This window comes from Grus americana, chromosome 26 (genome assembly GCF_028858705.1).
Source record: "Grus americana isolate bGruAme1 chromosome 26, bGruAme1.mat, whole genome shotgun sequence".
Lineage (NCBI taxonomy): Eukaryota > Metazoa > Chordata > Aves > Gruiformes > Gruidae > Grus > Grus americana.
This window is the reverse complement of record NC_072877.1, coordinates 6,022,900-6,035,771: the sequence shown is the minus strand read 5'-3', so window position 1 is coordinate 6,035,771 and position 12,872 is coordinate 6,022,900. Positions and strand designations below refer to the sequence as shown.

The 12,872-nt window shown below is 69.3% G+C and overlaps 3 protein-coding genes across 3 annotated transcripts; 1 reads left to right on the top strand and 2 right to left on the bottom strand.

The window, feature by feature from the left end:
* Positions 1 to 57: 57 nt before the first annotated feature.
* Positions 58 to 2,859, bottom strand: SFTPB (surfactant protein B). Its single transcript, XM_054804401.1, has 8 exons — positions 2,767 to 2,859; positions 2,297 to 2,421; positions 1,975 to 2,043; positions 1,765 to 1,890; positions 1,270 to 1,368; positions 787 to 1,128; positions 248 to 337; positions 58 to 155 (listed from the first exon to the last, which is right to left on the bottom strand). The coding sequence occupies exons 1-8, from the start codon at positions 2,813 to 2,815 to the stop codon at positions 120 to 122; spliced, it is 936 nt and encodes a 311-aa protein (XP_054660376.1). The 5' UTR covers positions 2,816 to 2,859; the 3' UTR covers positions 58 to 119.
* Positions 2,860 to 7,438: 4,579 nt separating this feature from the next.
* On the top strand, positions 7,439 to 8,356 carry LOC129196605 (28S ribosomal protein S24, mitochondrial-like). Its single transcript, XM_054804362.1, has 3 exons — positions 7,439 to 7,624; positions 7,697 to 7,808; positions 8,030 to 8,356. The coding sequence occupies exons 1-3, from the start codon at positions 7,439 to 7,441 to the stop codon at positions 8,311 to 8,313; spliced, it is 582 nt and encodes a 193-aa protein (XP_054660337.1). The 3' UTR covers positions 8,314 to 8,356.
* Positions 8,357 to 8,664: 308 nt separating this feature from the next.
* On the bottom strand, positions 8,665 to 12,615 carry LOC129196604 (uncharacterized). Its single transcript, XM_054804361.1, has 5 exons — positions 12,366 to 12,615; positions 11,022 to 11,131; positions 9,192 to 9,305; positions 8,925 to 9,087; positions 8,665 to 8,826 (listed from the first exon to the last, which is right to left on the bottom strand). The coding sequence occupies exons 1-5, from the start codon at positions 12,613 to 12,615 to the stop codon at positions 8,681 to 8,683; spliced, it is 783 nt and encodes a 260-aa protein (XP_054660336.1). The 3' UTR covers positions 8,665 to 8,680.
* Positions 12,616 to 12,872: the final 257 nt, after the last annotated feature.

Here is a 12,872-nt window from a genome sequence, read left to right as displayed (position 1 = left end):
CCCTGTCACCCTCCCTCCTGCACCCTGAAACACCCTGAAAGAATGGGGAAACTGAGGCAGGGCGGTATCCAAGCTTTATTTGGGGGCTGGGGGTGAGGGGGATTCTCCTGTCCCCCCTCCTACATCCAGACGTGCTCCTGGCAGTGCTGCAGGGCCTAGGGGAGAGTGGGGGGTGAGTTGGGGGGCGAGGCGGGTGCCAGCCCCCCCCCCCAGTGTCCCCTTTGTCCCCCCCCAGTCCCCCACGCACCTGGCAGCGGCGGGCGGCCTCAGGGCTGGAGCACCAGTAGGTGGGACCCAGGGCACAGGGCCCCACTTTTGGGGACAGTGCGAGGAGGTCCTGGGGCGGGGGCACGGGTGTCAGGGGGGGCCCCAGTTCCTCCCCAGGGCTGGGACACCCCCCCCAGGGTTGGGACACCCCCCCCAAGCCCCCTCCCCAGGGCTGCGCTGTCCTTGCTGTGTCCCTTGGGGCTGTGGTACTCGTGTTGCCCCCCCCACCTTGGGGGGTTCTGTACCTGGTGTGTCCCCTGGGGGCTGTGACACCCTTGGGGACCCTGACACATTCTCTGAGGGGGGGTGGGGATGACACCTTTTGGGGACCTCACTGTGTCCCCCCGGGGCTCGTGATGCCCCACAGCACCCTCTCAGGGACGTGACACCCCCTCAGGGCTGTGGCACCCCGGGACGTGTCCCCTGGGGCTGTGACATCGCTGGGGACCGTGACCCCCCCCCAGCACGTCCCCGAGAGCTCGCCCTGCAGCGCTGCCCCCTCCCTGTCACCCCGCTCACCTCGGTGCCGGCACAAGCGCCCGCCGGTGGGGCCGCGGTGTCCCCGAGGGGATGCCGGGGAGGGGACAACGAGGGGTAACCGTCCTCGGGGCGGCAGGCGAGGAGCGTGTGGCAGAGCAGGCGGGGGACCAGGCGCCCCAGCACCCCCTCCAGCGCCAGCACCGCGTACCGCTGCGCCAGGCACTGGCAAGCGCCCGCCACCACCGCCGGCAGCACCCGGCACAGCTGTGTCGCCGCCACGGCCAACTTTTCCTTGGGGATGGCGGCCTCGGCGCGGGCCAGGAAGGTGCGGCACAGCCAGCACAGCGGCAACGGCACGGGCAGGGCCTCGCTGGCGGCGACCTGGGGACGGGCGTTCACTCTGGAGACTAATGGTGGAGCCACGGCCCTGCTGGTGCCCACGTAGACCCCCATTCGGGGTGCCCACGGTGGCACCCAGCAGACCCCGTGTCTGTGCCCCCCCCGGCCCCGGAGGCGCCGTACCTGCAGGCGGGTGCCGAGTGCCACGAGGGGGGGCACGGCCGGGGTCCCCCCCGGCTCCCCCGGGCAGAGCTCCAGGCGGGCACAGACGGCCGAGGGCTTCTGGGAGGGAGCGGGAGGGCAGCCAGTGTGGGGCACCCCCCACCCTGAGGGGACCTGGGTGCCACGGTGGCCCCAAGCCCCCCCAGGTGGCCCCAGATGGACAGGGGCCCCCAGCACCCCCGGTCACCCAGCTGGCATGACGTCCCCAGTCCCCCCAGCACCCCAGGGTGTCTGCAGCCAATGTGGTGTCCCCAAACCCCCCCTCCCAGCACCCCGAGGTGTCCCCAGCTGACACGGTGTCCCCCAGCACCCCAAGGTGCCCCTGGCCAGTGTGGACCCCCAGCACCCAGAAATGTCCCCAGTCCGCCCCAGCACCCTGGGTGCGCCGTCCCCCAGCCGACGCGGTGCCCCCGATCCCCCCCCCCGGGACCGCAGCACCCGTGGGTGCCCACTCACGAGGTGCCCCTCAAGGTCAGCGAGGAGGAGGCTGAAGAACTCGTGCACCAGGGTCTGGCAGCCCGGCACCATTGTGGGCACCGGCAGCGCCGCGCACTCCCGCCGCAGGAAACCCTCCACGGCCGCCTGCGCCCACAGCCACCGATGGCACCCGCGGGGGCACCCACAGTGGCCACCCCGGGCCCCCCCCCCCCCCATCCCCATGAGCACCTTGGTGGCCGACTCGTTGGCCATGCGGGCGAGGAGGGTGACGATCTGCTGGCAGTCGGCGCAGACGTCCTGCGAGAGGTGGCACGCGGGACTTGGGTGGGGGGACGTGGGGTGGGGGGGGTGGGGGGCGGGGGGAGGTGAGCTCAGGGACGCGGGACGTGGGGTGGGGGGACGTGGGGTGGGGACAGGGGTGTATGGGGAGCATACGGGGTTATGGGGACATACGGGGGTGGGGACAAGGGGGGGACACGGGGGGGGCATGGGGCGATGGGGCAGGGGTTGGGGGGCAAGGGGTGACGGGGGAGGGGCGAGGGGTGCTCACCGTGTCCGGGGGTGCCCAGGCGTGGCGGGCGCAGTGCCCCAGGGCCCCGCAGCGCAGCGCTGTCTCCCAGCTCTGGCACCAGGTGGCGGGGGGCACCCCGCAGCGCCCCCCCGGCCCCCCCAGCCCTGCGACCGCTGTCAGCGCCCGGCACCCCCACCCCAGCCTCGGGGGGCACCTAGGCATCCGGAACCCCGCAATACCCCCCAAGGTGCCCCGCCCCACCCCAAGAGGGGACCCAGGTATCTGGGACACCCCCCCCCCCAAGGGCCCCTTTCCCCCCCCCCCCAGCCTCAAGAGGGGACCCAGGTGTGGGGGGGCCCTTCACCCCCGCTGTGGGTCCTCCCCCACCCCCGGCCCAGCCCTGGGGAGGGACCCCCGCTCCACCATAGGGCCCATGGGGGGCACCCAGCCCTGGGGGGGCACCCAGCTTTGGGGGGAGCACCCCGCCCTGGGGGGGCAGGGGTCCCTACCTGGGGTGGCACAGAGCAGGGCGAGGAGCAGTGTGGGTGCGGGTGCCATGGCAGCGCTGGCGGGGCCGAACCCTGCGGCCTCTTATAGCCCCGGTGGGAGGTGGCCACTGGGACGGTGCCAGCGCCGTGGGGACACGTGCACCCCGGGGACACCGGGGGGGCTGCCACCCCCTCCCCCGCCCCGTGGCCCTGTGTCCCCCCTGGCCGTGTCCCCAGTGGGGTCCCCATGTCCCCGGTGTCCCCCCATGGCCCTCTCCCCGTTGGGGTCCCATGGCCCCCATGGCCCCCTGTGGCCCCGTCCCCGATGGGGTCCCCATGTCCCCCGTGTCCCTGTCCCTGTTGGGGTCCCCGTGCCCCCGTCCCACCCCAGGGCCCGCGGTGGCCCAGGACAGACACGGTGCCGCTCCTGCGGTGACAGACTTTATTGAGCTGGAAGGGACGGGGTGGCCGTGGCACGGGGGACGGCGTGGGGGGACGCTGGTGACGTCGGAGCTGGCTGGTGCCTGGGGGCAGAGGGGTGGCAGTGGGGACGGGGCACCCATGGGCGCTGTGTCCCCACGTCCCCCGTGTTGTCCCTGTGTCACCACACCCCCACGGCCCCCCACCTCCTCAAGTCCCATGCCCCCCATGTCCCCCCACCCCTCCACACCCCCACACTCCCATGTCCCCCCATGTCCCCATATATGATGTCTCCCTGTCCCCAAACCCCTGTGTGCCCCCACAACCCCCCTGTACTTCATGTCCCCGTGTCCCCATACCCCCACATCCCCCATCCCATGTCCCCCCAAACCCCCGTGTCCCCCCACAACCCCCCTGTACCCTGTGTCCCCGTGCCACCGTACCACAATATCCCTCTATCCCCATGTCCCCCCTTGTCCCCTGTACCCCATGTCCCCGTGTCCCCATCCCTCCATGTCCCCCATGCCCCCCACGCCCCCATGTCCCACATCCCCCCTTGTCCCCTTACCCTCATGTCCCCCATGTCCCCCATGTCCCCGTGTCCCCCACACCCCCTTGTCCCCCCATTCCTGTTCCCTCATGTGCCTCCCAATGCCCCCGTACCCCATGTCCCCCATCCCCATGTCCCCTTACCCCCACACCCCCGCGTCCCCCACAACCCCCCTTGTCCCCTGAACCCCTTGTCCCCTGTCCCCATTCCCTCATGTCCCCCCAACCCCATGTCCCCCATCCCCATGTCCCCTTACCCCCACGTCCCCCACGCCACCCCTCCCCCCACTGTGCCAGCACCCATGGGTGCCCCCCCCCGCGCCCTGCCCTTCCCGTCAGCACTTCGAGGCGCCGCGTCCCCGCCCTGCGCTCGAGGGCCCTCGTGGGTCGGGGTGCGGCCGGGCCGGGGGGTGCCGGGGGGGGGGACACGGGGACACGCGAGGGGCTCACCTGGCTCAGGGCTGGGGGCTGCACCAGTGCAGGTGGGCGCAGAGGCGGGCGGGGTCCTGGTGCTGCCGCAGAGCCTCCTCGATGGGTGCCAGGGAGTGGTGCAGCAGGCGGCGGCACAGCTTCGCGCCCACCCACAGGTGTCCGCAGATGCGGTGGGTGACACGCGCCACCCCCCCCTGCGGCACACGTCAGCACCCTGCGTGGCGCGGGGGGGGGGTGGGGGGCGTGCAGGGGGGCTTTGCGCGAGGGGCTTTGCACGAGGGGCGTTGCCTTGCACGGGGGCGTTGCACAAGGGTGTTGCACGGGGGGGGTATCGTTGCACAAGGGGCCTCACGCGGGGCTATCGCCTTGCACAAGGGCACTGCACGAAAGGGGTAGCACGCCGCACGAGGGCCTGCACAAGGAGCATCCCTGCACACGTGGGCTTTGCACGGGCATCACCTTGCACGGGGGCATTGCACGAGTGGCATCTCATGGAGGGGGGGTCACCTTGCACGAGGGGCATTGCACGGGGGGGGGGCATCACATACGGAGCATCGCCTTGCATGAGAGCATTGCATGGGGGGGGGTATCGCCTTGCACGAGGGTGTTGCACGGGGGGGTATCGCCTTGCACAGGGGCATTACCCAGGGGTAGCGCCTGGGGGCATCACGGGGGGGGGGGCATTGCCTTGCACGAGGGCACCTCGGCACGGGGGAGCGTTGCACGAGGGCAGTGTCTGGCACGAGGGCACCGCGTGTGTCGTGTGTCCCCCCCGCCCCGTCTCACCTTGTCGTTGGGGTCGACCATGACCTTCCTGAGCGCCTTCACCACGCGCTGGCAGATGGCGCAGCGCAGGATGCCGGGGGACACGCCCTCCCCGCTCTGCACACCTGGGTCTCAGCACCCAGTGCCCACCAGTGCCCACCAGTGCTCCCCAGTGCCACCCCAGTGCCCACTAGTGCCCACCAGTGCCACCCCAGTGCCAGCCCAGTGCCCACCAGTGCTCCCCAGTGCTCCCCAGTGCCCCCCAGTTCCCACCCAGTGTCCCCTCAGTGCCGCCCCGGTCCCTCTCCTGGTGCCCCCCCAGCCCCTCGCCCCCCGCCCTCCCATGTCCCCTCACCATGATGTCATCGTCACTCGGCTGCAGCCTGTCCTGGGTGTCGGGGGGGTGCTGGAACCTCAGGGCGCCCGGGTGGGGCCCCCCAGCACCCACCAGCAGGGTGCCCGGGGGGGGGGCCTCAGCCCCCAGCAGCGGCAGGGCTGGGCAGTGCCACGTCAGGGGACATGTTCCCGCGCCCCCTTCCCTGCCCCCAGGTCCCTGTCCCTGGCACCCCCCACCCTCCTGTCCCCCCATGTCCCCATCACCCCGGGCCTCACGTCCCCATGGCTGTGTCCCCACCTTGTCCCCATGCCCCCCTCCATGTCCCCCCATCCCCATCCCTCTGTGTCCCCCCTGTCCCCACCCTGTGTCCCCCCGTCCCCCTGTCCCCCCATCCCCACCCCATCCCCATGTCCCCCCCCCGGTCCACATCCCTCTGTGTCCCCCCGTCCCCACCCCATGTCCCCCCCATCCCCACCCCATGTCCCCTCCATCCCCATGTCCCCCCCGTCCCCACCCCATGTCCCTCATCCCCATGTCCCCCCGTCCCCACCCCACCAAAGACCCCCGTCCCCACCCCATGTCCCCCCCATCCCCATGTCCCAGTCGCTCTGGTCCCTGTCCCCCCTGTCCAGGTCCCCATGCCCCCCCTCCCCGTGGGGTTCCCCACCGGTGACCCCGGCGAGCAGGGCCAGCAGCAGTGGGGCCATGGCTGCCGGTCCCCAAGCCCCGGGGGACATTTATGTCCCTGCAGAGTGGGGTGGCACCCAGGATGACACAGGAAGGGGCCCCCCCCAAAACCACGGCGGCTGTAGCGGGGGGGCCCAGGGGACCCAGACATCCGGGAACGGCGGCCCCCGGTCCTGTCTGCTGGGGGGCACAGGGGGGATGGGGGGGGACAGGGGGGATGGGGGCGTCCCCGGGGACCTGGGGGACATGGGGGGGCATCGGGGGGGGACATTGGGGGAGAAGAGGAGACCATGGGGGCATGGGGGGGGCATTGTGGGGCAACACTGGGGGGACATTGGGGGGGAGGAGGCCATGGGGACTTGGGGGACACTGGGGGGACATTGGGGGACACAAGAGGAGACCATGGGGCATGGGGGGGCATTGAGGGGGGGACATTGAGGGGGGGACAAGAGGAAACCCTGGGGACTTGGGGGACACTGGGGGGACATTGGGGGGGGACATTGAGGGGGGGACACCGGGGGGACAAGAGGAGACCATGGGGCCATGGGGCACATTGGGGGGGGCACTGGGGGGACAAGGACAGAGCAGGGGGACCTGGGGGGCCAAAGGGGAAGGCCAGGAAGGACCTGGGGGAGTTTGGGGCTGGGGGGTGACAAGGGGACACCGTGGGACTGCAGGGGACATGGGGGGCAGGGCCCCTCTCCTCTTCCCGGCAAGTCCTGGGCCCACCGCAAACCCCAAAGCCACAGGAGGGGGGATGAGACACGGGGGGGGCTGTCCCTGCCCCCCGCTTCCTGTCCTTGTCTGCCCCGTGAACCCACAAACCTGCGTCACCCCGTGCCCCCCTTCTTCCTGGGGGGGGACGGGGAGGGACAGGGGGACCCCCAGCATCCCCATTACCCCCCAGCACCCCTGTTACCCCCCAGCACCCCCATTACCCCCGTTACCCCCAGCACCTCCAGTGCTCCCAGTCCCCCAATAACCCCCAGTCCCCCTGTTACCCCCCCAGTACCCCCAGTACGTCCCAGCACCCCTGTACGTCCCAGTATCCCCAGCACCCCCAATACCCCTGTTACCCCCCAGCACCCCCTTACCCCCAGCACTCCCCGTTACCCCCCATCACCCCCCGGCCCCCCCCGGCCCCCCCGTGCCAAGATGGCGGCGCCCGCGGCTGCGCGTGCCCTGTGGATGGGGGCGGGGGGGCACCGGGGGGGGGGCAGCAGGGGCTCCAGGCATGGGGGGGTCTGGGCTGGGGGGGATGTGGGCATGGGGGGCTCTGGGGACACTGGGTGAGGGGGAGCACCAGGGACACGGGGTGTGGGGGGACACCAGCTATGGGGGACACAGTTCGGGGGGCACCGGCGACACGGGGTGTGGGGGGGACACGGGGTGTGGGGGACACCGGTCGCAGGAGGCCACAGGGACCCCACGGGTGAGGGGCTCCAGCGATGGGGGCTCCGCGCTGGTGACAGCGGGCAGGGGGTCACGGGGGGGGCTCCAGGCATGGGGTACCCTGGGGACACCAGCCCTGGGGGGGCACGGGGGGACCAGGCAGGGCCAGGCCCCACCCCAGGGTGCTGCTGCGGGGTGCGCGCTGTCCCTCACCCGTCACCTCACCAGGCGGTGCCCCGCGTCTGGCCCGTCCCCACGGCCCCCCGGCACCTCCACACCACCCCCGCCTGCCTCAAGGTAAGCCCCGGGGGTGCCCCCTCCCCACCGCTCCCGCAGGGTGTCCCCCCTCTGACACCTCCGTCCCCACAGACGCGGGCGGCGCGGGTGCGTGTGGGCAAAGGGGACAAGCCGGTGACCTACGAGAAGGCGCACGCCCCCCACTACATCACCCACTGCAAGGGCTGGCTCTCCCAGCACACCGGTGGGTCACCGGGGGGGACACACACTGTGACGTGGGGACGGGGACGTGTGGGGCGCCCGTGGGCGTCGCGGGGATGGGGCTGGCTGCGGGGACGTGTGGGGCACGGTGGGGACGGGCCACGGGGCGCGGTGGGGGACTCGTGGGGCACACAGTCACGGCGGGGCCGACGTCACCCATGACGGGCGCGGCGATGCCGACGCCGACCGTGTCTGTGCCCGCAGGGAACCTGGCCGGGGAGCCGGGCGCGGCGGAGCGGGTGGTGGAGGACGCCTTCCTGCGCCGCTTCCTCTACGGCACCTTCCCCGGCATCCTGGCCGACGAGGCCGTGCTGAAGCGCCGCGCCAACCTGCTGGTGGTCTGCGCCGTGCTGGCGCGGGGCCTGCCGCCCGCCAAGCTCTACTTCCTGGTGGGCTACGCCGAGACCCTGCTCACCCACTTCTACAAGTGCCCCGTGCGCCTGGAGCTGCAGACGGTGCCCGCCAAGGTGGTCTACAAGTACCTCTAGTGCCGGGGGGAATAAAGCCGGGCTCTGCGCCCACCCTGCCCCACCGGCAGGTCTCGGAGGGTTTTTGGGGGGGGCACCCGGCACCGGGGGGTGGTCCCGGCCCCGCGATGGCCCCGTGCCCCACGGGGCTCCGTCCCCTCACGCCCCACATGTCCCCATCCCCGTGGTGCCCACGCATCCCGGCCCCGTGCCCCCGTCCCCCCGTGACGCGTCAGAGCCGAGGTGCGGTTTCTCTCTACGACACCCCCACCCCCCCCCGCCCCAGCCTGTCCCAGTTAAACCCAGTCTCGAATCTGAGAAAACCAGTTTAAATATGACAGCAGTAGAAAAAGCAGCGGTGGGAGGGGGCGGTGAGGGCCAGTGGGGCTCAGCCCTGCCCAGGGACCGTGGCCTTGTCCTTGTCCTCGAAGCAGGGGTTGCTGAGGGCCAGCCCCGCACCCTGCTCTGAGCCGGCCACCGCGTCCTCCCTCGTGTCCCCTGCCGCGTCCCCCGCCGGCACCCGCGGGCTGGGTCCTGTGGGGACAAGAGGGGACAGTGCCAGGCTGCCTCCCGGGCAGGGGGACACCGGGGACAGGGCACCGCCCCGGGGAGGGGACGGGGGGGGGTCGTACCCATGTAGCTGAGGAGGACGGGGAGGAAGACGAGGCCGTGGGCCAGCCCCACCAGCGTGATGATGAGGTTGAGGCGGAAGAAGAAGATCTGGATGAGCTGGGCCTTGGCGAAGGCCAGCACCACGATGCCGGGCAGGTTGGTCATGGCCACCCCGGCCCCCACCTGCGCCCAGGACAGGGTCAGCGACAGCCGGGTCGCCCTGTCCCTCCCGTCCCCGGGGAGGCCAGGGGCCCGTGCGGCCGTCGCCCCCCCCGCCCAGTGCCCACCTTGCTGCCCATGTTGACGGTGGCCTTGGCGGCTCGTTCCACCCGGCTGGGCTGGGTGCTGTGGGCGAAGGCGCAGGTGAGGTGGGACACGAACTCCACCGAGATGCCCACGGCCTGCGGGGACGGGCTGTCACCCAAGGGCACCCACGGGTGCTCCCTGGGGCGGGGTGCCCACCCTGCTGGCCCCGTGTCCTCATGCCACCCGCGTGTCCCCGTGCCATCTGACGTTCCGGTCCCTGGTGCCACCCATGCTCTGTCCCTCTGTCACCCTGTGTGTCCCAGGTCCCCCTGTACCCCCAAGCCACCCGACGCGCCCCTCAATCCCCGTGCCGCCCCACATGCTCTGTGTCCCCGTGCCACCCCATGTTCCCTGCACCACAACAAGGTCGATGAGAGCCACGGTGTTGTTGGGGACCCCGTCCCTGCATCTGCACCGGTGACCCCAGTGGGGGTTTGCGGGGGGGGACGGGGGACGGACGACGACGACACCCCATACGTGTGGGGGACGCTCTGTCGGGCTGGTGCCACCCACTCATTGCTGGCAGCTGCCTGGTTCTGCCTGCGCTGCCCTCACACCCGTTGCCTGTCGGTGCTTCGTTAGCCGGCGCTTAATTTCCTGCCCCCTCCCTCTGCGAGCTGTGGGGAGGGTGATCCCTCCTGGCTCTGTGGGAGCAGAGTGGGGTGCTCCCTGTGCCCCCCACCCCGGGTCATCCAACCCTGTCCTCAGGCACCCAAAGGTGAAAAATCTGCCCCGAGGGGAGGGGAGCAACCAGAGTGATGGGAGCAAATTAAAATCACCACTGGCCTCCACGTTCCCCTGAGAAACGGTTTTGTGTGGCTGGCAGGGTTTTGGGGTTTCGCTGAGGGTGTTTGGGGGGGGCAGACACCCCACCCACATCCTCCTTCCAGAGGGGCTCTGGGTGCTGGCGCTGCCCTGAGTCCAAGCGACAGTGGAAAGAGCTGTGGTGGGGGAGGCGAGGCCTCCAGCCCCACACGCCGGGCGACAGATTAAATAAAGCTCCTCTCCCAACGCCATGCAGTGCCCTCCTGGAGGAAACGGCGCGGGCAAAGCCGCCGGCTGCTCTCGGTTGCTTTTGGTTTGGTTTTTTTTTTTTTTTTTTTGCCACTGCTGGTGTTTGCAGCATCCTCGAATGTCCTGCGCTGCTGCTGGGGTGGCGGGGGGGGGGGGACGACAACGGCTCGTGGTGGGCAGAGCGGCTGGGGGTTTGCGGGGGGGAGTCCTGGCTCAGAGGCCAATCTGTGCTGGGGTGGGAGCCTTGATTTGGGGCTTTTGTTCCCCTCCGCTTTGGTTCTGGCCTCAGAAGTGGTCACAGTCTCTAGGAGGTGGTCCCAGCCTCTATTTTCCCCCCGAGACAGAGCGCATCACACGCGTCCCACCGTGCGTCCTGCGTTTCCCAGCCCGGGCAGCAGCACCTGAGCTGATGGACACGCAGATTGCTTTGAGGTTGTCACCTAAAAAGGTACGAGCCAGACACCCCCCCACACCCCTCCCCCCCCACTTTCTAAACTTCTCGGGGAGGAGCCGAGGTCCAGCTGGGTCCAGGCTTGCGCGGAGGTTTATGGCTGAAGGATTACATGTGCAGCCCCGCATCAGCGTTTGCCTGCTGGAGACCCACGAAGGACGTTCACTGGGACAGTTTTGCAAAGCTGACAGGAAAAAAAAAAAAAATCGGTAATTTATTAAGGCGACAGATCTCAAAAGTTGGGAATTGCCACTGACGAATACACGTACGGCAGTAGCGCGAATGTTTGGTGCTAGCGCCGGCGAAATGCTATGGCAGGTGTTCGTCACCGTGTTTCCCCGTGTACTTCTTTAAGCTCGTTAGCGTATTCCGAGCCGGCAACTTTAACGGTCATTTCGCGGCACCGCGGCCGCCAGGATTCTGTGTCGAAACCGTTTGTCTGCTGAGTCCCGGTTCCTGCCGGGAAACTCGGGCAGGAATCTGTGGGGAATGCGGGGCTGGAGCTGCGGCCATGGGGCAGCTGGTGCGGGACGGGGCCGCTCCCGGGCTCGGTTCTCCTGCCTGTCTGGATGCGTGTGCGTATTCACACGTGCATCTTCATGCGTGTGCATCTTCACATGTGTGTGTCTTCACGTGTGTGCATCTTCACGCGTGTGCCGGTGCAGATTCTGGGTTCCCTTCCCTCTCTCTTGCAGGCTTGGAGCCAACGTTATTTTGCCCCGGGAATTTTCCATCGGCTTTGCTGCGTTGCCCGGACGTGGGCTCAGCGCGTGTCGTTAGGGCAGCGCGACGCCTGAGTCCAAACTGCCCGGGGGGGCTGGGGGGGGGGGGGGGGGGGGCGAGATAAAGCGAGCTGATGAAGCGAGATAAAGTGCGATGATAAGGCGGGATGATAAAGCGAAGTGGATGCCTGACACACGTCAGGTCTCAGAAATCAGGTTAATGCAGAGATCCTGCCATGGGTCTGCTGTCCTTCCCCCCCCCTCCCCAAAGCCAGGGCTGTGCTTGGGGGGCAGCAACAACCCTCCCCGGGGATGGATTCCCTGGGCTCTCCTGGGGAGAAGGACCCCAAAAATACCTGAAGGGGAACGGCTTTTTCCAGGCACCATAAGAGCTCCGCGTGTCACCTAAGATGCACGTGCTCGTCCCTGCACGGTGCCCCAAAGCATGAGCAGTGTGCGAGCTGCTCCGGCCGTGAGCACTGAGCCAGCGGCTGCGGTGCTCCGGTCGTGGTGGGATTCAGTGATTTTAAAGGTCTTTTTTTCAACCTTTTCTGTGATTTTTAGCCAATGAGGGTGCCACTACCACGCCCCCCTGCCAGCAGCATCACCCTGGCTTAGTGACCAGCAGGACTGAAAGCCTCGAGGGGCTCAGTGCCCCCCAGGAGGAGGCAGACAGGGAGGTGCTGCCCAGCATGGGGGGAACGGAGGGACAGACGGACATCTCGAGCCGGGAGAGCCGGGGCTGTCACCTGCAGCACAGACAGCGTGGAGGGGGGCACCGCGTGGAAGGGTGCTGCTGGTTTGCTCTGTCTGGTTGTGGGGGGGTAAAGCCGACAGGTTCCGTTCAGCAGCGCCCAGCAAGGGGATGGGGGCAAAGGACACAAAGTGAAGCACCGGACTCTGAGTGCGAGAAAATACTTGGATGTAAAGGTGAGAAAATGGTGGCAGCGCTCTCCCCCAGCCCTCACCTTTCTGCTGTGTTGCACGACCCTCAGGTTTTCCCCAATGTGCTGCAGCAGGGGATGCCTGGTGGGAGCCCACAGCCGAGGATTTCCTGTGGGAGCCCACGGCCGAGGATCTCTCGTGGGAGCCCACAGCCAAGGATCTCTCGTGGGAGCCCGCAGCCGAGGATCTCTCGTGAGAGTCCACGGCCGAGGATTTCCTGTGGGAGCCCACGGCCGAGGCTGCCCAGCTCTGCTGCAGGTAAGAGGAGCACATGTGGACAAAACCAGCCACAAGAAGATGCCCAACGATCTGGAGACGCACGGCAGGGACGAGCCCGGACACACGACGGGACCCATGGGAGACCTTCACTGCCCTGAGGCCTCTCGCTCTCTCTCTCTCTGCCTCCCCCCTTCCTCCTCCGCAGTGCCGGCTGCCCGACCCTCGCCCACCCACGAGCTCCCTGCGCTGGGTGCTGGTGGTGCACGCTGTTGTCAAACGCTTTCCAAGGGTTCGATGACGGCATGCACCAC

What these genes read in the sequence shown, in the direction of transcription:
- LOC129196604 (XM_054804361.1), bottom strand. Translation starts at nt 12,615, where the DNA reads ATGTGCTCCTCTTACCTGCAGCAGAGCTGGGCAGCCTCGGCCGTGGGC. An exon ending in TCGTGCAACACAGCAGAAAG is followed by an intron (nt 11,132 to 12,365) that starts GTGAGGGCTGGG and finishes GTTTCCCGGCAG; the next exon opens with GAACCGGGACTCAGCAGACA. An exon ending in ACGCTAACGAGCTTAAAGAA is followed by an intron (nt 9,306 to 11,021) that starts GTACACGGGGAA and finishes CCGTCCCCGCAG; the next exon opens with GCCGTGGGCATCTCGGTGGA.
- SFTPB (XM_054804401.1), bottom strand. Translation starts at nt 2,815, where the DNA reads ATGGCACCCGCACCCACACTGCTCCTCGCCCTGCTCTGTGCCACCCCA. An exon ending in CTGACCTTGAGGGGCACCTC is followed by an intron (nt 1,369 to 1,764) that starts GTGAGTGGGCAC and finishes GCTCCCTCCCAG; the next exon opens with AAGCCCTCGGCCGTCTGTGC. An exon ending in CACTCGGCACCCGCCTGCAG is followed by an intron (nt 1,129 to 1,269) that starts GTACGGCGCCTC and finishes GCCCGTCCCCAG; the next exon opens with GTCGCCGCCAGCGAGGCCCT.
- LOC129196605 (XM_054804362.1), top strand. Translation starts at nt 7,439, where the DNA reads ATGGGGTACCCTGGGGACACCAGCCCTGGGGGGGCACGGGGGGACCAG. An exon ending in CCACCCCCGCCTGCCTCAAG is followed by an intron (nt 7,625 to 7,696) that starts GTAAGCCCCGGG and finishes CCGTCCCCACAG; the next exon opens with ACGCGGGCGGCGCGGGTGCG. An exon ending in CTGGCTCTCCCAGCACACCG is followed by an intron (nt 7,809 to 8,029) that starts GTGGGTCACCGG and finishes CTGTGCCCGCAG; the next exon opens with GGAACCTGGCCGGGGAGCCG.